Raw genomic sequence first — 21,735 nt, 5'->3', positions numbered from 1 at the left:
GAGATATTTTGCGAGTTCTGAATACCGCAATGACGTGTTTAGTGGACAGCCAAGTAAAAATTAAATGACTTACGTGTTTGGAGAACCGCCAAGTAAAGATAAAATGATTTGCGTATTTTGAAGAACGCCGAATAAAGTAAAAATGATTAGGACCACAATGGAGTATTGGGAAGCTAGCCAAGTGAAGCTGAAATAATTTCCGTGTTTTAAGGACCCCAATGGGACGACGTCAAGAAAAGTTGGGATTTTTTCTGTTTGTTTTGAGAACCGTAATGGCGTTTTGGGAAGATCGCCAAGTAAAGTTGGAATGATATGTGAGTTATGATGACCGTCAGATTGGAAGGAAGGTTTGCCAGTTGGAACGCAGTTCAAAGCATGGTGTGCGCGTTTTGAAAGGATTACCGTACATAATTGAAATAGTTTGATGCTGAAAAACTCAAGGGTGTGTCAAGAGCACTAGAAAGCACAAAGCATGTTCCTGAGGAGACAACAATGGGGCGTTGATCCAAAAGTATCTGCTACGTTTTGACTAGGCAAGTCATTTGATCATTTCTGTTAAATTAATTTGACTTGCCAAAGGTTTCTGAGAGTGAGTTGAACGAAGGAGTTTAGACTTTCAAATCAAGCGACTTGGTTAGTTCACTTGCGCAATCTAAGCTTAGTTTAAAATTACCAAAGACTCACCTGTATCAAATATCTAGTTTGCCTCAGCCTAGCAGCCAAAGTATCGGTACCATAAGTGCCAAAATCCATAATAATCTGCCAAATTCTGCTTATTGTAGCATGGTTTGATAAAATGCTTCTGATGAATACGGTGCTACTAGAAGCCTATGCTTCTACTGGATCGCCGAATAGGGAGAGAGAGAAAGTAATATTGGAATTTCGAAAGTTGTGGATGCCGCGATGGTGCTTTTGGAGAGACTTGATGGCAAATTGCAAAATAAAGTACTAAGCTTAGCAATTGTGATGTCCCATCGCGAAGTGCAACTTGGTGCAGCTAATATCGAATGTCAGTAATAATATTTAATGTATCTTCAACCATGTTGGTTAAGGTTAAATCATACCCAAATTTTAATATTGGAAGCCTAATGCTTTAAAAAAACTCGCTCATAATATTGAAGAATGCATTATGCTTGAGTTTTATTTCATGTGAAATCACGATGTTTCATTCCAAAAATGATTAAAATCAGCCGAGGTCTATGTTATATTTATACTTCAAAATTATCTCTTGTCTTATGAGAAGAACACTGCATTTACAAAGTGAAGCATAAGCATGATAACCTTACATGTCGTAGTTGCTACTCCGTGATTGACCTGAACAATCGCAATTGCATAGAGAGCCAATTGCTGAGGCATGATATATGCATTCCAACATCAATGTGCACAGGGGTCTCCAGTAGCCTTGCAAGCTAAGGCGTAGGATTGCCAATCCGGAGCGAGTTCGATTATCGGTGCTATTGAAGAAGAAGAAGAAGAAGAAGAAGTGCACAGCTTAAAAGCTCTAATGGTGGTTAATAAACGGCGGTGGCCACGTCCTTTCGGGCTACCGAAGATGGGAAGGAATTTAGGATGCCCACTGCAAACCAAAACCACTTCTGCACTCGCCACGAGAATTTTATTGGAATCTACGGGGTAAGCCCTATGGAAGAAATTCATCCTCATTAACGGGTTGCCAATCTAATAGTAACAAAAGGGTGGAATATTCAAATTGGATGCCGAAGCGATGGTTTCTAACCGTTACTGCTAGAATTAGTCAAGTTGTAGATAAAGGATAGAATATGGAAACGGTATTCAGTACATTTCCAATCTTTGCGATTGCTAAAACATTAGAAATATATGTGGAAAGAAAAAGTAGGAGAATTGAACCTGAGATTGATCCCACGACCTGCTGCGTATGAGGCAGAAGTAACGAGCATATGATCAACTTGGCTTACATGTTATGAGCACATCTCAGAATAGAGTACATAAATCCGTATCATGTTCGTTTGCTATGGCAGTTAATACACGAATGTAAGATTTCGGACAAACTAGCAAGATTAGTCAAGGCGAGTTTGATCGGGTAAAACGAGTGTTTCAAATTACATGAATGCTTCCGATTCTTTCCGGAACATTCAGAGCTACGCTTTGGTATAGATTCACTCTATTAGTATGATTTGTATAAGATCCGTTCAGAAATGTCAGCATTGGTGCTTTGACACGTAACTTTAACAAGATGGAGGAAACCTGTTACAGTCATGAACACGCGAAAGCCGATGTACATGACAGAAAAAGACTTAAAAGAAGACAATGTAGCTGCACCACGAGTTTGTATCAATGGTGATCAGTCTTGTCTAGGGATGTTTGTATTATTCAGATACAGTTTCATATAACTTTTTCTGATATTTTGCAAGCGCTGATATATCTAAAATATCGTCTCAAATTTGAACAGAATGTGGCACATAAAGTGATATCGAAACATATTTCTAGAGAATGTGTGTGTGATTGAAAAACGGGAGTAAAAAGAGCGGATAGGAAATGCCGAATTTGCTTATCTGCTATACGATGCCGTTAATTTTGCTTGAGTAAGGAATGAAGGCTTTTGAAGGAATGCGAGGATGCACAAGAAAGCGCCGAACTGCAAGCGTGTTTTATCCATGCGAGAGAGCGGGTGTTTATGACATCCTAGCATGCGATATACAGGCAAGAAACCCAAATTCGGACATAGTGCGTTGGATTTGCACAAAGATGCGCTAAACAACGCATAAGTTAGTTTGACAAATCAAACTTCGAGAGAAAGTTCGGAGCTGATATTATGGAGGTTATTGAATTCGTGTACTTTGTTTCACCAAAGATCTACGAAATCAGTACCAACAAAGGAATTCGGAGACGTATCTGTAGTAGGGATTGAGACGGGTATGGTAAATGACATGAACCGAATGAAAGGGTATATACATTAGAAATTAGCCCTAGATGGGAAAGTGATAGATGAGAGAATCAGCCTACAGTTTTGTGAAATATTTCGTAGGAGAAGGTCGTGGTGTTGAGTTGCTGTGATTTGCCCAGCAGCTGAAGATGGACACGATAAAATCGTAGTAGAAAGTCATACTAACTTTGCACTCCATAAGACGCTCCGACCGTATTAACCACCTACAAAATGTGACGGCCCTCCACAGGTAGAAGACCAGAACAATACTCGTGGAAGCCCAACTTGCAGTTGGAGTCTTGGAGCATATGGAAGAGGTGAATGACCAACTGTTGGAGGAAACTTCATCTGTTAAAACCGGAAATATCTGATCATTGCCTGAATGTCGGGCAATATTCCAGTGGAAATGGTTTTTGATTTCCTTGACCTTTGAATGCCATATTGCGTGCGGCAGTTTAATCTTTATAGTGGTATTATTACCAAAAGTTACAGCTCAATAATACATTTGCAATAAAAGAGAAAAACAAGTTATAATTGCAGGAGACTAATGAAAAATCCGGAGAGAAAGGGGGATGTGTGGGGCAAGACAGCCCTGTTATATACCACTCTATATTATATACTGTTTATGCCGTCTCGGTGTTAATGCCGAGCAAGCAGCTAAGCATCGGCCCCCTCAGTCAGAGTGCAACAGTGATCCAAGTAAGGCGATACCTCCGCCGAGTGCAATGATGCGCAATGGGTGATTTCCTGGCGCAGCAGCAGGTCACACAGTGTGGTGTTGCAGCAATCTCGCCCATGCTGCATTCTTCTCTTCCACTAACTGCTCACATTCGCCATCAAACCAGTCGTTTCTCTGATCCGGGGGCACTGTGCCAAATGCAGCGGTTGCGGTGCTACCAATGGCAGATCGAATATCTCTCCAGCCATCTTCAAGAGACGCTGCGCCTAGCTGCTCTTCCGTTGGGAGTGCCACTTCCAGCTGCTGCGCGTATTCTTGGGCTAGTCTACGGTCCACGGTTTGCAGACTATCCGGTCCGATGACCGGTCTATACATTTCCTCCCTTCCTACCTGCGCGTTCATGTCACCGATGACGATTTTGACGTCCCGCAGTGGGCATCCATCGTATGTCTGCTCCAGCTGTGCGTACAACGCTTCTTTCTCGTCGTCGGGTCTCCCTTCGTGTGGGCAGTGCACGTTGATGATGCTATAGTTGAAGAAACGGCCTTTAATCCTCAGCTTGCACATCCTTGCGTTGATTGGCTGCCACCCAATCACGCGTTGGCGCACCTTACCCAGCACTATGAAGCCGGTTCCCAGCTCGTTGGTGGTGCCACAGCTTTGGTAGAAGGTAGCCGCTCGATGCCCGCTTTTCCACACTTTCTGTCCTGTCCAGCAAATCTCCTGCAGCGCCACGACTTCGAAGTTGCGGGCATGTAATTCATTGTAGATCATCCTGTCGCAACCTGCGAATCCTAGCGACTTGCAGTTCCATGTTCCAAGCTCCCAATCGTGATCCTTTATTCGTCGCCTAGGTCTTTGCCGATTATATCGAGTCGCATTATCTCTTATATTGTTCGTAATTATTGGTTTTCCAGGCGGCTTATTTGGCCTGCGCAACCCTCTCGTCTCGTCGGAGGGCCATCGTGTCAGGGCTGTTTAGCGTCCCACCTAACACCAGGACTTGGGCTTGTGCGCTTTGAGCGGCACACGATCGCTTTGGCGAAGCCTACTTGCGGATACATGCAGCTTTTTATAGAGGTTTAACAGGGCCCACTGTCAAACCCCACCACATCCTAGGCAGGCGCCACAACTTGCAGATGGCCTGGGGAGGGATCGTCAAGCCCTTGGACATAGTCCCTGCTGCCCCCATTGCCTACATACCTCCACCATCAAAGTAAATCTGGACTTAGTTCTAAGTTCAATTTATGCGGCGGTATGATGATATTATCACCTTGCGCTAATTTAGCGAAGATATATAAGCAAGTGAACAAAGTGAAAAACTTAAAGGTGCAGCCCAATCGGGTTGTACGCAAAGGTGACGTAGAACTACGTGGCAGTTTTCGTGATTGTCTGCTGAGATTGAGTGAGCATTACGATGTAGCATTGGTGATGTATATAATTTTTAGACCAAAATTTGAAAAGGATTATAAAATAAAATTTTCAAATAATCGATGACGAACAATACTCTCAAGCGATCACATATCCAAATTATCAATTGATAAAAACTCGCTAGAGAGTAAAAGTCGTTCGATAATTGTATCTCGATTCGAAGCATTGCATTGGTAAATGCTACTTTTGAACTTATTTTCCTAATGCTAAAAGATCACTAAGTTGAAAAGCAGGCCAAGTTGCAGTTGGAATGTAGTGCCATGTAAGAAGAAGCTTGCGATGCACTTACGAGATTGACTGATTCACTAAAACCGATTGCTAAACTGTTAGCAAGTGTTCAGTAGTAAATAATCATACATAAATATTGTAACACACTGGAGTCAGGAGTCAGCGGAGGATAGGGGCCGCGTAAACTAAAACAATGTAATAAACCGCATATATTCCAAAATATGCCTAAATGAACCGCGTTTAGCCCGAAATTCTAGTGAAAAAAATGCGTAAAAAGCGATTTGTGTAAAAATAAACCGCGTAAAAACGACTTCAGTGTACATCGGGAATAAAGCGTTGAATCTTCGTTGATCGAGTGGTCCAAGAAAATTTAAAATCTATCGAGAAACAGCTGAGATATTAACGATCAAAGTCTATCATATTTTCGTGACGTTTTTCGATTTTTTTGCAATCGTAAAGATGTATAATATAGAAAAGACAGACGTAGTTCTACGTCAAAAAAATCCCCCCAGTAAGGCACTATGCCGACGACGTCGCCGGTTTCAACACTCTGCACGTCGCCGGTAGCGTCATATGCAAGCAATCATTGATCAGCAGCAGACAGTGATGTCGATATGAACTATTGTGAAATCGCAGCGGAAACATGTAAAATATCGATTAATTTAATCAATCTTTTCCTAACGCAATAATAATATCTAATTGATTCTGTTTTGGGGTGCATTGTAAAAATTGATAAATCGGGGCAAAAAATGATCTTGTTATTGGTGCGTTTGAGCAGCTGGCAAGAACGGTAGAGGATGTAAACATAAACAGCCAGCATCGTGAAAACATAATTCATAAATATTCTACCTCTGAAGCTGATGAAAAGCTGATGCTTTTCTGACAAATTCCATCAGTTAATCCCATACTTAAACTGTATTTAATAATACTGCTTCTAAATTGGGCTGAATTCTTCCGAATGCGTGCAATGTTTACTGTTGTCGGATGTTAACAAAAAATGAAGCCCACGTGTATGCTTACTGAATTGGTATTGGAAGTTTCCACCACTACAAATCCATGGTTGTTGATTTTTATGACACAATCACATAGCAATTTGAGTGTCACAACGCTTCACCTTAAGGCCTGATCCTAATAGTTTCTATAAAATAATCCCTTCCAATTATTATCGTTTTCACCACCATCATTATCACAATTACTATTGTCACTGTCATCAAATATATCTTATTTACAGTCATGAACACACATACAATGAATCGATCATATAAGAACCGACACTTCCACTAGCTTTCATTGGACCGAATATTTTAACTATTTCTAGTAATTTCCACTTCTAGCACCTCAACTCAATATTGCATTTCCTTCTTCATAATCACTGCGAACATGTTCCCATCCCGTTTAAATCCACTCTACCTTCTACCTAGCTTCTACTGTCATTATGTCAACACCACCAATACCGTCTTGTACATTAACCTTTTCACTAACACTTGCATAACCATACAACATCACCATTATTATATCAACAACCATCGTTTCCACAATTTCAACGAGATCAGTAATCATCACTACTATCCCTACTACAATGTTAACGCAAACAAAAACCAGTCAGTCATTTTTTTTTTCTAAATTTGCAGTTTTCATCGAACAAATGTAGCTCAAAAAGTTCGTTCAAAAATTAATTAGTTTATCATCTTTCGCGATAGTTAGTCTTATTGTAGATATGATGACAAGGAGGTAGAAAACTTGAATAAAAATGTATTTTGAAACAATAATAAACGCACTAGATTTTGATCGAAATCGAAATCGCCTCCAAATAAGATTCAACAGGCAATGAGTTTCCAAACATTTCTTGAGCTTCGAATTGTTTATAGGGTTAGGAAGTCTTATGGTCGATCTTTACGTCTATCTATTGTCAATCTATTGTCAATCTAGTCATAATTAAGTCAAATGTTTCGCACTGTGTCATTTCGCTTATCACGTTCAATTCGCTTATTACTCTGTTTGCTTTAGCTACCTCATGTTTCTTACGTTATTCAGTTCAATGCTATACTGCCGCTAACCGCAAGTCGAGCACATCTGTATATGGGGCTCCATTTACAGATGTGTTCGACTTGCGGTTAGAAGCAGTATACTCATTGTAGATTATGTTGCGTTTTGATGTCAGTATATTGTCTCTATTGCTAAAGGTCACCTCTTCTCAGACGAGTATCCTAGTTCAAGCGTATAAGTAAGTGCCGCTTAAGAGTTAAGCGAAGGTGAAGAAATGGTCTCTAAGTTGTCTAATCGTCTCAAAGCCTTACACGCAAGCGTAGCATTACTGCAATTGTATGGGTCGTGGTCAGCTATAGGATTCACTCTATAGTACAAAGGCAAAGTACAGCTTCATCACGCCTATTCCCTATCCATTGGAAAAAATATCGAGAATGAAGCCAATGTTAAATCGTTTGCATATTTACATTACAGATAACATATCCGAGGGGAGGGTTCCATTCCAGCGTAACGCTCTCGATTCCGAAATACTGAAATGACACACCCGGTATAGTGAAGAAAAACGTAAGTGGTCCTACGTTAATAATCCCGCCTGATACGCTCAAAATCAGACAACTTTTCAGATGTTCTGATGTTTGTTGAAATTATGTACACGTATTTTACATGTATTTTACATGTATTTGTACATGTATTTTACAAAAATGTTCATTTTCAATCTCTAACATAAACAAACCAGAAGTCTTGTGCGAAAGATTCACTTGAGTTCTGGCACGTGCCCAATTTAAATCCAGTGTAAAAGTACTTGAAATCATCTTTATACCTAATTTAGATAACTTGTCACAAATCGAAGATAATTTGCCACATCATCTACCCAGTATAAAATGGAAAATAAGCGATTCATCATCTTTCAGTACGTTTTTATAGTTCGTCGTAAAATCCTCAAGACACATGCTGGCAATAAGTCTTGCTTCGGAGATTTTGGTCTAGGGCGGTTTTAACACGATGCCGACATCGATGAAGATGGTGTACCGCAGTAAAACACCAGAGAGCATTATCACTTCAACTTAATTAAACCATAAATCGTGTGTTACCCATTGCACAACGGGTACTCCGTGTTTCATCGATGCTATGGTAGCGTCTGTCCCTCTTGGGCCCATGGCTGACTTACAAGCAGATCCAACGGAAGCATTCCAATTTTGCTTCTGTGCATGCCCGAACTGCAGTCGCCGGAATACTAGCTACTACATGTTTTCTCACTGTTGCTGCCTGTACGCTATCCGAATGGCACATACGTAGTCGGGCTTACATATTTACCCAGCCCGGATCCGGTCATGGGCTTCATGCACGACTTCGGCGGCCCACCGATAAGATCCGGAAACAATAATTTTATTGTTTTCGAGAATTCTGCCCCTTCGCTGAATGCGGCTGACTGGAAAATCTTTGCAGCCTTTAGTCCTCCGGTATGTCTGGTCGTTACGAAAAAGAGAAAATGGAATAACATTCCACCCCTAAATACTCGAACATGAGGAACGTGCCCGGAAACAGTAATCGTGCCATGTAGCTCGAAGCGAAGGACCATAACATGTTTTCACTTTACCATCGAGAGGGATTCCCTTTCTCGCAATAGGTATTGTGCGAGATTTGGATTATAAGCTTTGGGTTCCATTGGAGGTTGTGACCTGATTATAGTGTACCGAATGTACGACGAACAGCGTAATCCATATGGAGTCAGGAAGCAACTTTTGAGACGTTTTCTTGTGAGGAATTTTAATTTCATGTCTTCTGATAAGGAAGAACGCGAGCACGATGTAGTCGATAATCGTTTAGTCAAATAGATAACGTTAGGAACTGTTAATTGAAATATTCCTAACTCGTTCTATGTTTTATTTTGATATATGATTTAACAATAAAAAGACGCTATTTTCTGGTAATGGGTTCAGGATATAGTCATTGAAAGCAACAAAGTCAAACAAAGTGAATGTTAAAAAAATCCGGCTCCCCTCATCAATATTCACCAGTTGGACGTCAATTACGATTAAAAAAGTTTCGAATATATTTTGATCAGAACTGTAATACTCACTTTTTTACTGGACCGCTTATGATAGATTCGAGGATGCAGCACGCACAAATACCGGTCGACCGCCATACAGACTAAGATAACAGCACTTTGTTGTGATAAAGCTCCACGTAGCAAGGCCTGTGAGTGTAAAAGCATTTCAATTCACCTGAACTGATCATAAAGCTCAACTCGTCGTCATTTACCTGAATTTGGCAGAAGATTTCGCCGTAAGGCCAGCAGTGTAGTAAGGCAGGTAACGCCCCGAAGGGAATGATCAGCAGACCGATCGCCAGATCGTTCAGGGCCAGCGATGTCAGTAGATAGCGCGGCTGCGGATGAATATACGCTGAATATCGGCGGCTATTGATGACTACGATCACCATCAAATTGGCGCTAATCACCAGAAACGTGAGGAACACAATGAACAGAGCCTGTAGGACATCCAGAGCGCCTATGTGGGCGAAGAAACCGCTGGCGAAACTTTGTTTGCTGCAACTGATATTGTTTATCGCTGGTGCCACGAGATGTTTGCCAGCTTTCAGATCCATTACAACTGTGGCAACATTATCTCTGTGAACAAAGATGCAGAGTAAAGGGTTTCATTTAATAATGTTTTATAATTGAAGATTTACAACTTTATCCGCATCAATTTCCTTTAGCCAATGGTGCATACATGATTTGTTCAATTAAAATGCAGCAAAAGTAACGCACTGCAAGCGATACGGTTATTAATTTGCTACATTCAAAACGGAGAAGACCTACAAAACGTCCTCTTTCTAGGCATCTGGAGCACCATTCTGGAACACATATTAAAGCTCATGACTCAAGTACTAATGCTGCCTAAACAAGTCAACCATAGATAACAAGTAAATCCTGTTCGCTGTGGTCAACATGTTCCCCCTTTACATCATTGTTCGCAAATGGCCCCCGCCTGTCGGTGAAATGAACAACAACGGCACCAGTTAGTGCGGCAGAGTTGGTCTAGTCTGCTTAAACCATTCACTTGGTGTGACACAATCTCCGGAATCTTTCAAGCCTCACCTACTTCTCACTCACCATTGGAACCGTTTTGCTTGGCTCTTCATGGCCCGATGCGGTCAGTAGCATTCGAGTTGGGAAAACGTGCTATGCATCCCCGCTTCTCCACCCGATCAGTAATATAAACAGAAGGGTGGCACACAGCAAACAAAACCAAGAAGTGAAATGATTCTTGGGCAAGTATCCGAATATCAAATGCCTGACATTTGCCCGAATGATATTTATTCAACTGTAACAAATATTCGACTGACAATAGATTTAACCAAATGGCGCTAGTTCATGGATCTTCCTGCTCATTACATTAATTAGCAATCCAGTGGAATGGTTGAACACGAATTCGTTCTGGTCCTGCTACTTCTTGGATTTTATATTCCGTATTCGCTATGTAAATGCAAAGTAAAGTAGAACTTTTGTCGAAGGTTTTTATTTTGGTAAAATTATTTAGGCTTTTATAAATAGTTTTTGGACATATTAGACAATTGACATGCAGATGACGTTTTGCAACACTGCACAATTATGTGTTGGGCGAAAATCGTGAACTTTTGTCGTTACCACTTTAGGGTGGAGAGGAGAACAGTGCATAACGCACCCACGAGGCAAAATGGTTAAACTCATAAAATCATGCATATAACCTTTTGTAGGACGTTTGTAAAATTATATTATTATTACTATTCAATTCATTATTGTTAGTTTATCATTATTAAGTTGTTATTGAAACAATAAGCAAAATTCCTTCATTTTCACTAAAATCTAACGATTTGCGAATCATTCACCTCACCCGTAAGATTATCGTTCAGTCCATTAAGACAGAATAAACAACCATGCGTTCACCATTATTTTACATGAGATTGAGTCAGGAAAATGGGAAGCTTACCAGACTGATCAAGGCAATACTGGATGGTGTGCAAAACTGTGTAAAGGTTTCGGGCGAACACTCCAGTTCGTTCGAATCGCGCCGGGGACTAAGACAAGGTGATGGACTTTCGTGCCTGTTGTACAACATTGCGTTAGAACAGCGGCTCTCAACCTGGGGCACATGTACCCCTGGGGGTACCTTCGTTGGACCCAAGGGGTACCTCGGACAAAAATACGTAATGGCGGACGTAATACAATTCCAATAAAAACTTATTGACAAAGACTTTGTGTTGTACATAATATGCATGGCGATTAATAAATTAAAGCCTAGTTGATCTTGCCTTCACAACAAACCCAGTGCATGAGGGGCTAAAGGACAAAAGGTCAAAAATGCACAACGACAAACGAACTCATTTTGAAAATCTTCAATGTAATATATCTGATCGAGACAAAAAATGTTGAATGATATGTAAAAAATAAGCTTCTTAACTGAAATTTACAATCTAAAGTTTCGGAAGCCCCGATTTGAAAAACCTAGAGGACTTTATGATTTTCGTCAAACTAAGTAGCTCCGATGCATGAGGCTCGGAACCTTCCTTTCAAGGGACTTTCAAGAGGCTCGGAAGCCTCCTTTCAAGAGGCTCGGAAGCCTCCTTTCAAGAGGCTCGGAAGCCTCCTTTCAAGAGGCTCGGAAGCCTCCTTTCAAGAGGCTCGGAAGCCTCCTTTCAAGAGGCTCGGAAGCCTCCTTTCAAGAGGCTCAGCAGCCTCCTTTCAAGAGGCTCGGAAGCCTCCTTTCAAGAGGCTCAGAAGCCTCCTTTCAAGAGGCTCGGAAGCCTCCTTTCAAGAGGCTCAAGCCTCCTTTCAAGAGGCTCAGAAGCCTCCTTTCAAGAGGCTCAAGCCTCCTTTCAAGAGGCTCAGAAGCCTCCTTTCAAGAGGCTCAGAAGCCTCCTTTCAAGAGGCTCGGAAGCCTCCTTTCAAGAGGCCTGGAAGCCTCCTTTCAAGAGGCTCGGAAGCCTCCTTTCAAGAGGCTCAGAAGCCTCCTTTCAAGAGGCTCAAGCCTCCTTTCAAGAGGCTCAAGCCTCCTTTCAAGAGGCTCAGAAGCCTCCTTTCAAGAGGCTCGGAAGCCTCCTTTCAAGAGGCTCGGAAGCCTCCTTTCAAGAGGCTCGGAAGCCTCCTTTCAAGAGGCTCGGAGCCTCCTTTCAAGAGGCTCGAAGCCTCCTTTCAAGAGGCTCGGAGCCTCCTTTCAAGAGGCTCGGAGCCTCCTTTCAAGAGGCTCGGAAGCCTCCTTTCAAGAGGCTCGGAAGCCTCCTTTCAAGAGGCTTGGAAGCCTCCTTTCAAGAGGCTTGGAAGCCTCCTTTCAAGAGGCTCGGAAGCCTCCTTTCAAGAGGCTCAGAAGCCTCCTTTCAAGAGGCTCGGAAGCCTCCTTTCAAGAGGCTCGGAAGCCTCCTTTCAAGAGGCTCGGAAGCCTCCTTTCAAGAGGCTCAGAAGCCTCCTTTCAAGAGGCTCAGAAGCCTCCTTTCAAGAGGCTCAGAAGCCTCCTTTCAAGAGGCTCAGAAGCCTCCTTTCAAGAGGCTCAGGAAGCCTCCTTTCAAGAGGCTCAGAGCCTCCTTTCAAGAGGCTCAGGAAGCCTCCTTTCAAGAGGCTCAGAGCCTCCTTCCAAGAGGCTCGGAAGCCTCCTTCCAAGAGGCTCAGAAGCCTCCTTCCAAGAGGCTCGGAAGCCTCCTTCCAAGAGGCTCAGAAGCCTCCTTTCAAGAGGCTTGAAGCCTCCTTTCAAGAGGCTAGGAAGCCTCCTTTCAAGAGGCTCAGAAGCCTCCTTTCAAGAGGCTCAGTCCTTTCAAGAGGCTCAAGTCTCCTTTCAAGAGGCTTGGAAGCTTCCTTTCAAGAGGCTCAGAGCCTCCTTTCAAGAGGCTCAGGAAGCCTCCTTTCAAGAGGCTCAGAAGCCTCCTTTCAAGAGGCTCAGAAGCCTCCTTTCAAGAGGCTCAGTCCTTTTAAAAGGCTCAGAAGTCTCCTTTCAAGAGGCTTGGAAGCCTCCTTTCAAGAGGCTCAGGAAGCCTCCTTTCAAGAGGCTCGGAAGCCTCCTTTCAAGAGGCTCAGAAGCCTCCTTTCAAGAGGCTCAGAAGCCTCCTTTCAAGAGGCTCGAAGCCTCCTTTCAAGAGGCTCAGAAGCCTCCTTTCAAGAGGCTCAGAAGCCTCCTTTCAAGAGGCTCAGAAGCCTTCTTTCAAGAGGCTCTGAAGGCTCCTTTCAAGAGGGCTAGAAGCCTCCTTCCAAGAGGCTTGGAAGCCTCCTTCCAAGAGGCTTGGAAGCCTCCTTTCAGCCTTATTAGTTACACTTATTTTTTATTGCGGCGATAAAAATAGGGATACCTCAATGAACGCAAAAGTTCGAAGGGGTACCTCTCAATAAAAAGGTTGAGAACCGCTGCGCTAGACGGTGTCATGCGGAGAATCAGGTGTTACAGCCAGGTGTTACAGCCAGGGTACGATTTTCTACAGATCCAGTCAGTTTATTTGTTTCGCGGATGACATGGACATTGTCGGCCGAACATTTGCAAAGGTGGCGGAACTGTACACCCACCTGAAATGTTAGTTGGACTGGTGGTGAATGCATCGAAGACAAAGTACATACTTGTGGGCAGAACTGAGCGCGACAGGGACCGCAGTGTTACAATAGACGGGGATACTTTCGAAGTGGTCGATAAATTCGTGTTTGTCGTGAAATACGAGGCGCATCATCTGTGGAAGTCGGGCCTGCTACGGGCTCCAGAAGAAACTGCGGCCAAAAAAAGATTCTCACCCACACCAAATGTTTTTTTTTCTTGACTTTTTCTTAAAGACTTGCAAACACTCAGAGTATTCGAGAGACGGTTGAAGAACAAAAGGTCGAAGGACAAAAGGTCGAAAGGACGAAACGTCGGAAGAACAAAAGTTAGAATTAACGATTGTAGGACAAAAGGTCGAAGGTCAAAAGGTCGAAATAAACAAAAGTTTGAAATAAATAAGAAACTGAAACGGAGAGAATCAATCTCGTACAATACAAGTTTAATTTATTTCTTAAATTAAAAATCTTTTTATCTCTTGATATTCATATTATGGTTTCATAGTAATTAAACCTTCTTTCAAAGTTGCTAGTTCTTCAACTTTGATTGATGAGTATTACTTCTGCATGAAGTGAAATGAATTTCACAAAATGCTTTAGAATATACTCAACTTTTTTTTTATTCGTATATTTATTTTGCAGGCACTCTGTGCTCTTAACCGCTACTGTGCCGTGATCTACTGTGGTACTCTGCTGAACAGAGTCCACACAGAATCTATTTTTAAATGTCCATAATTCGTTATTGTTGTCGTTGCCAGTCCATATCATCGTGAGTCCATTGTGTTCATTTGTCCATGTGGTGAGAATCCAGTGATCGTTGCTTTGTTCGGTTGCCATTAATCGAAGAACGTTGGAGGAAAGCCTCCGAGAAGAACAGTTTTGTCAGTCGTCATCAGGCAGCCGTGTCGGTGAGGCGCGTTCCCCAAAACGCCACCGTACGGACTGCGCTTCTGGCGACTGACAAGGGTTTGGTGGAGGGGCTGGGAATCGAACCCATGACCATTTGCTTATGAGGCGAACGTGTACCCAACTACGCTACGGGACCCCCTTATATACTCAACTTGTTATCAACTTATTCTTGATCGATTTGTCCTTTTCGATTATTAGTCGTTTTCGACCTTTTGTCCCTTTCGACCTTCTGTCCTTTTCAACGTTTTGTCTTTCGACCTTTTGACCCTTCGATCTTTTGACACAAATTATCGAGAGACGGGTGCTTAGGACCATCGTTGGTGGCGAAGGATGAACCACCCAAATCGCCCAGCTCTACGGCGAACCTAGTATCCAAAAGGTAGCTAAAGCCGGAATGGGTACGATGGGCAGGGCATGTATCAAGAATGTTGGACAGCAGGGTTTGCAGAAATCGCTCTCAATAGATAACGAACAACGATAAAAGAGAGGCAAAAACTGTTCCGAATCATAACAAGCCATGTTAACAAATTTATCAAACTTGTATACAAGTACGAAAAAACAAAATCGGATAGGCAGCCCCCACAGAAAAATGGTGATTTTCGCTTTGTTTTCGCTCATTTCGTAGCTTAGCCGTGTAGAACAAGTTGAAATGCATCATCAGAGCCAGTGCTCCCCACATTTGGAGCTTTCTAAAATAAATTTATCATGGGGTATAACATCCCGAATCAGTCCTCTATCATGACATCTTGCGAAAAAAGTTTCTTGCGGTATGCTACATATCGTATATGTATACAGAGATGATAAGTGAGAGACTTGCTCTTTCTCTTTAGGATTCAATCCCTGATGGACAGCAACCCTACGAAGATGGTGTTTGCTTCCGATCCGGCAGGTACAAGAAGGCGTGGAGTGCAGCGAGCGAGGTGGGCTGACCCGGTACAGAATGACTTAACTAGCATGGGGCGCAATCGAGGATGGAGAAATGTGGGCTCAAACCGTGTTTTGTGGCCTCAAATTGTTGATGCGGTGTTATCTATTTATATGTAAGCTGAATAAAGGAATGAATGCTGTAACATTTTCATACTGTGTAGTGTAACTATAAGCCTACACGGACAGATAAATCAACCCAAACTTTGAGTTCAATATACGCACTGATGAGAATACCGCAGAAAAAATTTACCCAAATTTGGGTAGTTTTCCCTTTCTTTCCCATGATTGCTATCAAAACTAGAGCAAGATGCAAACACCTCACCGAGGTTGCTCAGCCCAATAACCCAAATTTGAGTAAATTCAATATTCTCTATTTTGGGTTGATTAAGGTCCGCTTTGGATGAATTAAACACAGCTTTGGGTAAATTATTTACATGGGATTAAAGGCAAACTACCTAGTGCCAGAAAAGAAATTTTACTCAAATTTGGGTTATTGGCCCAAACCACCGAATACTCATTCTACTTGGTTGGCATGTGTACAAAAATACATTGAGAGAGTTAGTTCGGAAAATGTATTGCGAGAGATCGGCTGGTACCTGGTGCTGGGAATTTGGTTTCATCAGTAGCCGCTAAGCTGTGGTGGACAACGGAGGTCCTTCGTAGCTTAGTAGGGAAAGCACCTGTCATGCGAACTGGGGTCGTGGGATCAAAGCCCACCGAAGGGGCGGTTACCCTCCAATACCTTTCCCGAACTACATCTATCACATGCTGTACATATGCATAATCAAGTTTCAGACAAATATTTATTATTACTCTAGTTCTTATAACCACTAAGCATATTTGAATCGTAGACAAATAATTAAATGCTTTCTGTTAAGTCATCTAGAAAACGATATAGATAACATTTTCTTGACTTTTTAACTAGATACTCTGAAACTTGAAGCAAAACGTTTAGAATTTCGACGTAAATAATTGTCATGAGGAAAACTTTTCGAAACATTGCATGACATTGTTGTTCAGTCTGGGAAACACCATTCAAACCTCGATTCAAACTACAACGAAAGATTTTTTAGAACACTGGCGCAACGTAGAAGTCTAGTAGCCCGCATCCGGAACCTCTTCTCCGTGCTAACTGAAATGGAAGGGCGCTGATTAACCGCCTTTTTGTCGTGTTAAAATGTTCAATCTTTGTGTCATTGTTCGAATCGGATGTGACATCTCAACGAAGAGCTGGTTTATTTGGAAAGACAACCAATAGCGTTTTGACAGTATACGAGACCATTTTCGGTCAACCTAATTGTTTGTCTAGCCGTTTGGAAATAGGATCACAACTAAGGCAAACCAATCAAACAGACAAACTAATACACAAGAGCACTTCAGAAGGGCGTAACATACCGGCATTTTTTCAACTTGGATCACGCACGGCCACTAGCACCTCAGAAAATAATTTATTCGGCGTTGAACCAGCAAACACATTTTGTATAATTCGGAGCTTCTTTATCACAACGGAGCCATTTTTTTCTAGGAACTGGAACAACTAGCTCCAAGGTTGCTCACGCTTACATTGACCAATTGATCATGTTGTTGTAATCCACAGACCGTTTCAAGGCCGTGCAAAATAAAAGTTCCGAGGACGTCAGAAAATTTTCAATCTCAAGAAAGAATGGCGCTAAGAACGACTGCGGGCGTTATGAACACCTGAAACACCAGGGGCCAACCGCAAGGAATGCATTATGTGTTGCAAGATTTTATTCCGATTATTTTTTCCAATGTTTTGATTTACATAACATTTGGCAAGTCGCCAGAGCAACACATGAAGCAGTACCAGTTACTCAGATCTGTTACTTGCATCAAGGTAATATATATCATAATACGGCTGCTCAATTTTCTACTCTAATACTTAAGGAACACTAATAAAATGGGCTTTTGTATGGAACATAAACGTCTTTAATAGGTCTTTGGCCATTCAATTACGACTATATTTCAAACGGCGAAAATCGGACGGCTGTCATGGGTTGGGCAGATAGCTAGTATGTCAGTAAAGATTTAATCTATAGTATGCAGAGTGGATCAGGTAGAAAATGTTTTGAGGACCCTTCGAAGGCTACATTGTTGCCGACGTGCAGCTACAGATGGAGTTGAGTAGAAACGGCTTGGTATGAGAGTTGGCCTATATATCTTGCCGTTTACATCGCCATTCCGCTGAATTGCGTTTGAACTTTAGCCTCAATAAACATTTATTTCATTTTTGTTGGGAATTGTGGTTTTTAGCGCGGCCTACCAAATATTGTTATCAACTTTCATACTATATGAATGTTTTTCGAATGTTTTCTTAGCTTTCGTGCACACCAGGGAATCGATATTCGGGCAACGCCTAACAATATATTCTTTGTCATTAACAGAATTTGTTACTGACAAACGCACCTAACGACAAACCTTTACCCGAACCCGAACACAATATAACAAGAATCATTTGCCTTGCATGCTTTTTTATTTCCGAGAATACGATGCGATTTTTGTAATCATTGTTCGATTCTCGAATATTTCCATAAAAGCAGAAACTATGATAGCATAAAACCGAAATTTTCTCTAGAAATAATGCAAAATAACGGGTTGAAAAGTTAGCAACAAGATGATTGTCTTTTTTTTTTGTTGCTGACAAAATGTTTCGGATCTTTGTCATTATTATCTCGGACAAAAACAAAGCTTTATCGTTGGTTCGCTTTTGTCGCTTGTTTCGCACGCGCATTCCAGAAAAATTGATTCCCTGGTGCACACACATACATCCAGACGAAAACAACCAGTTTGTCGAGCTTAGTTGATTGGTGTATAACACTCTGGATCTTCTAGCCTTTATCACTAGGATTTATTCGCCAAAAAAACTTACGCGGATACAACGTGCAGAAAATCGTTGTAACTAAATTTTCAAATGGCTTTATTTCACTGCTTTTCCAACCGATTTTCTCAGTTTTTTTGTCATCAACCTATTAGCTATCTCTCCTAGATATCTTTCTTGTCTTTCACTTGCATCTCAAATCTAGGCATATGAGATATGAGATGTTGCAAAATCTCCAAATTGTCCTGGAGTTTGAATAAAATGGTCTACCTAATCATCCAATGCTTCCATCATGTCCCCAGTCGCGGAATCAACCCAATTATGTCCTCCGAGTATTTATCTTTCACTTGCGTTACCATTCCAGGCATTTTAGATGTTGTAAGATCTCCAAATTGTCCTGGAGTTTGAATCAAATGGCCTACCGTATCAAACAAGGCTTCCATGATGTCTCCTGCCGCGATATCAACCCAAATATGTACTCCGAGTATTTGTCTTTTACTTGCGTCTCAAATACAGGCATATGAGATGTTGTAAGATCTCCAAATTTTCCTGGAGTTTAATTCAAATGGTCTACCGAATCAACCAAGGCTTCCATGATGTCCCCGGCAATTTGGTGGACTAAGAACATCGCATTTTTATGTACAAAACATGTGCATGGGCTCTGAGGACGCGATTGAATAAAAACATCTGCTGGGGACATATTTCCAGGCGGGGTTGATTTGGTAGACTATTTGTCTCCACTCCAGGTCAATTTGAAGGGCCTAAAAAATATCATAGACATAGATCCAGACGAGGCTGATTTGGTAGACTATTTGATTCCTACTCTAGAGCGATGTGGAGGATCGCAAGTAAAATATAAATACTAGGAGAAAACAATTAGAGTGATACCGTTGCTAAGGACATCATGCAAGTCGTGGTTCATTTGGTAAGTAATCTAAATACACTTAGTGGACATAATTGCGTTGATATCATGGCTGAAGACTCTAGGACAATTTGGAGATCTTACAACATCTCATGGGCCTGGATTTGTGACGCGAGTGAAAGACAAATACTCGGAGAAAATAATTGTTTCAAACTCCAGGACAATTTGACGATCTTTTAACATCCCATATGCATGGATTTTGGGTTGATACCGCGGAAGTTAAACACTCAAAGAACATAATTGGGTTGTTACCGCGGTTGAGGACATCATGGAAGCCTTGTTAGATTCGCTATTTTGGAGATTTTACAACATCTCATATGCCTGGATTTGAGACGCGAGTGAAAGACAAATACTCGGAGAAAATAATTGGGTTGGTACCGCGGCTGGGGACATCATGGAAGCCTTGGTTGATTCGGTAGGCCATTTGATTCAAACTCCAGAACAATTTTGAGATCTTCCAACATCTCATATCCCTGGATTTGAGACGCAAGTGAAAGACAAATACTCGGAGGACATAATTGGGTTGATATCGTGGCTGTAAACATCATGGACGCCTTGGTTGATTCGATAGACCATTTTACTCAAAATACAGGACAATTTGGAAATCTTACAACATTTCATATGCCTGGATTTGAGAACCAAGTGAAAGACAAATACTCGGAGAAAATAATTGGGTTGGTCCCGCGGCTGGGGACAACATGGAAGCCTTGGTTGGTTCGATAGACCATTTTACTCAAACTCCAGGACAATTTGGAGATCTTACAACATCTCAAATGCCTGGAATTAAGACGCAAGTGAAAGATTCACGAAGGATATAACTGCTTTGATTCCGTGGCATGGGACATTATGGAAGCCTTGGTTGATTCGATAAACCAATTGATTCAAATTCCAGGACAGTTCGGAGATCCAAGAATATCATAATACATGTTTCGTGTATTGTTTACATTTATTTCAACAAGTTCACAGAACACAATATGCTTGAAAACATTTTCTGAAGCTTCATAGATCCATAAGTAACATAAGGATCGTAGTGTGCCAAGTTCGCGGGTGAACGTGGAAAATTTTTGCTCTCGTCATTTTTGTCTGAATTTTATTAAATTTTACCTAAAATACGTGTGTCACCTAAAATACGGAAACGGCAAACCTCCTTTTTTTCAATTTCTTACATAATTAATGTAACTTTTAAATATCAATAATGGAATCCATAAGGGTGAACAATAGTCGAAAACTGAATAAAAACATACTTCAACCCCACACAAAAGAAAGTACCTAATGAAAAATTAACGACATGTAAAATGAATGTAATTTGAACAAATAACCTCAAAAGCACAAATTGCATGACACTGAAGATAGGTTCTGTTTGAAATTTAGCAAGGTAAACCTCGTGACCAATATGAAAAAGTTTAAGAAATAGAAATATTTGTAATTTTTCTAAAATATATTCAAGTAAGGAAGTCCAATTTTTTGTCCCGCGTTGACACATAATTTATCTGGTCACTTACTAATTTTTGGCCTGACAAACTTCGCTATGCTGATTTGATGCATCGACAGAAATAATCTTACGTCAATTGCAAAATAGAATGTGTAATAATCTTATCGGGAGGATTTAATTTTGATTCTCATAGTTTTCCAGCCTTATAAGAACAAATTTCTCTGTAAAGAGATAAACACTAGGAAAATAAAACAGCTGAAACCGGTATATCCATTTGAAGGGATGCACGATCGCACGTACGCAAACTTTGTTCTACATGAAATAGAATGAATGAAACCATTCGGGTAATCGTCTTTCGGAAACACAAACATTCGATTCTTCACCACACAATCACCCCATTACACGAAAAGTTTGCCCACTTTTCGCCCAACGGCCAACAACTCTGCCAAACAAATGTGGTACGAGACGTCGTCGGTCATCGCAAGATTCCTCGGAACGAGAACTACCGCCACTGACTGCTCTTCTGCGGGACGACTGGCGGTACATTTGCGCTTCGCAGTGCCCCGGTGTGTGGTCTGCCGCAAGAAAATGAAATTAATTTAATTGTTGTTGGCTTTTGCATGCTCCGGTCCTACATCGGTCCCATGCAACAAGAATGGAAACAAATTGTTTAGGGCTCGACGTCCAATCCAGCAGAGTCGGAAAATGTTGACCATATACGTCGGGGTTGAGTCGAGCCAGGTCTCGTTGAAAGCTAAAACTGTCGAGTGAGTACATCACGCTGAGATGGCAAGATGTGGAGTTTGGTTGCCATGTCGGTAACAGTAAGTGAAATAATTGTACAAATTGATTCGAAATAGGGATTTATAGAACGTTGCTGGGTGGCACTTATTAGACAGGGTAAATAAATTTAGGTAAAGAAGGAAAAACATACAG

The 21,735-nt window shown here is 41.5% G+C and overlaps 1 protein-coding gene across 1 annotated transcript in view; it reads right to left on the bottom strand.

The window, feature by feature from the left end:
- LOC134226967 (5-hydroxytryptamine receptor 1D) overlaps positions 1 to 21,735 on the bottom strand; it is a 287,059-nt gene that overhangs the window by 117,775 nt on the left and 147,549 nt on the right. Inside the window, exons 2-3 of the mRNA XM_062708117.1 lie at positions 9,489 to 9,855; positions 9,307 to 9,423 (exon numbers count right to left, since the gene is read on the bottom strand). Coding sequence (XP_062564101.1) covers positions 9,307 to 9,423; positions 9,489 to 9,833 — 462 coding nt within the window. The 5' untranslated portion in view covers positions 9,834 to 9,855. The remainder of the gene's footprint in view (positions 1 to 9,306; positions 9,424 to 9,488; positions 9,856 to 21,735) is intronic.

The sequence above is a fragment of the Armigeres subalbatus genome, chromosome 3 (genome assembly GCF_024139115.2).
Source record: "Armigeres subalbatus isolate Guangzhou_Male chromosome 3, GZ_Asu_2, whole genome shotgun sequence".
Taxonomy (NCBI): domain Eukaryota; kingdom Metazoa; phylum Arthropoda; class Insecta; order Diptera; family Culicidae; genus Armigeres; species Armigeres subalbatus.
The sequence above is the reverse complement of the archived record's forward strand: the minus strand, read 5'-3'. Positions and strand labels throughout refer to the sequence as shown.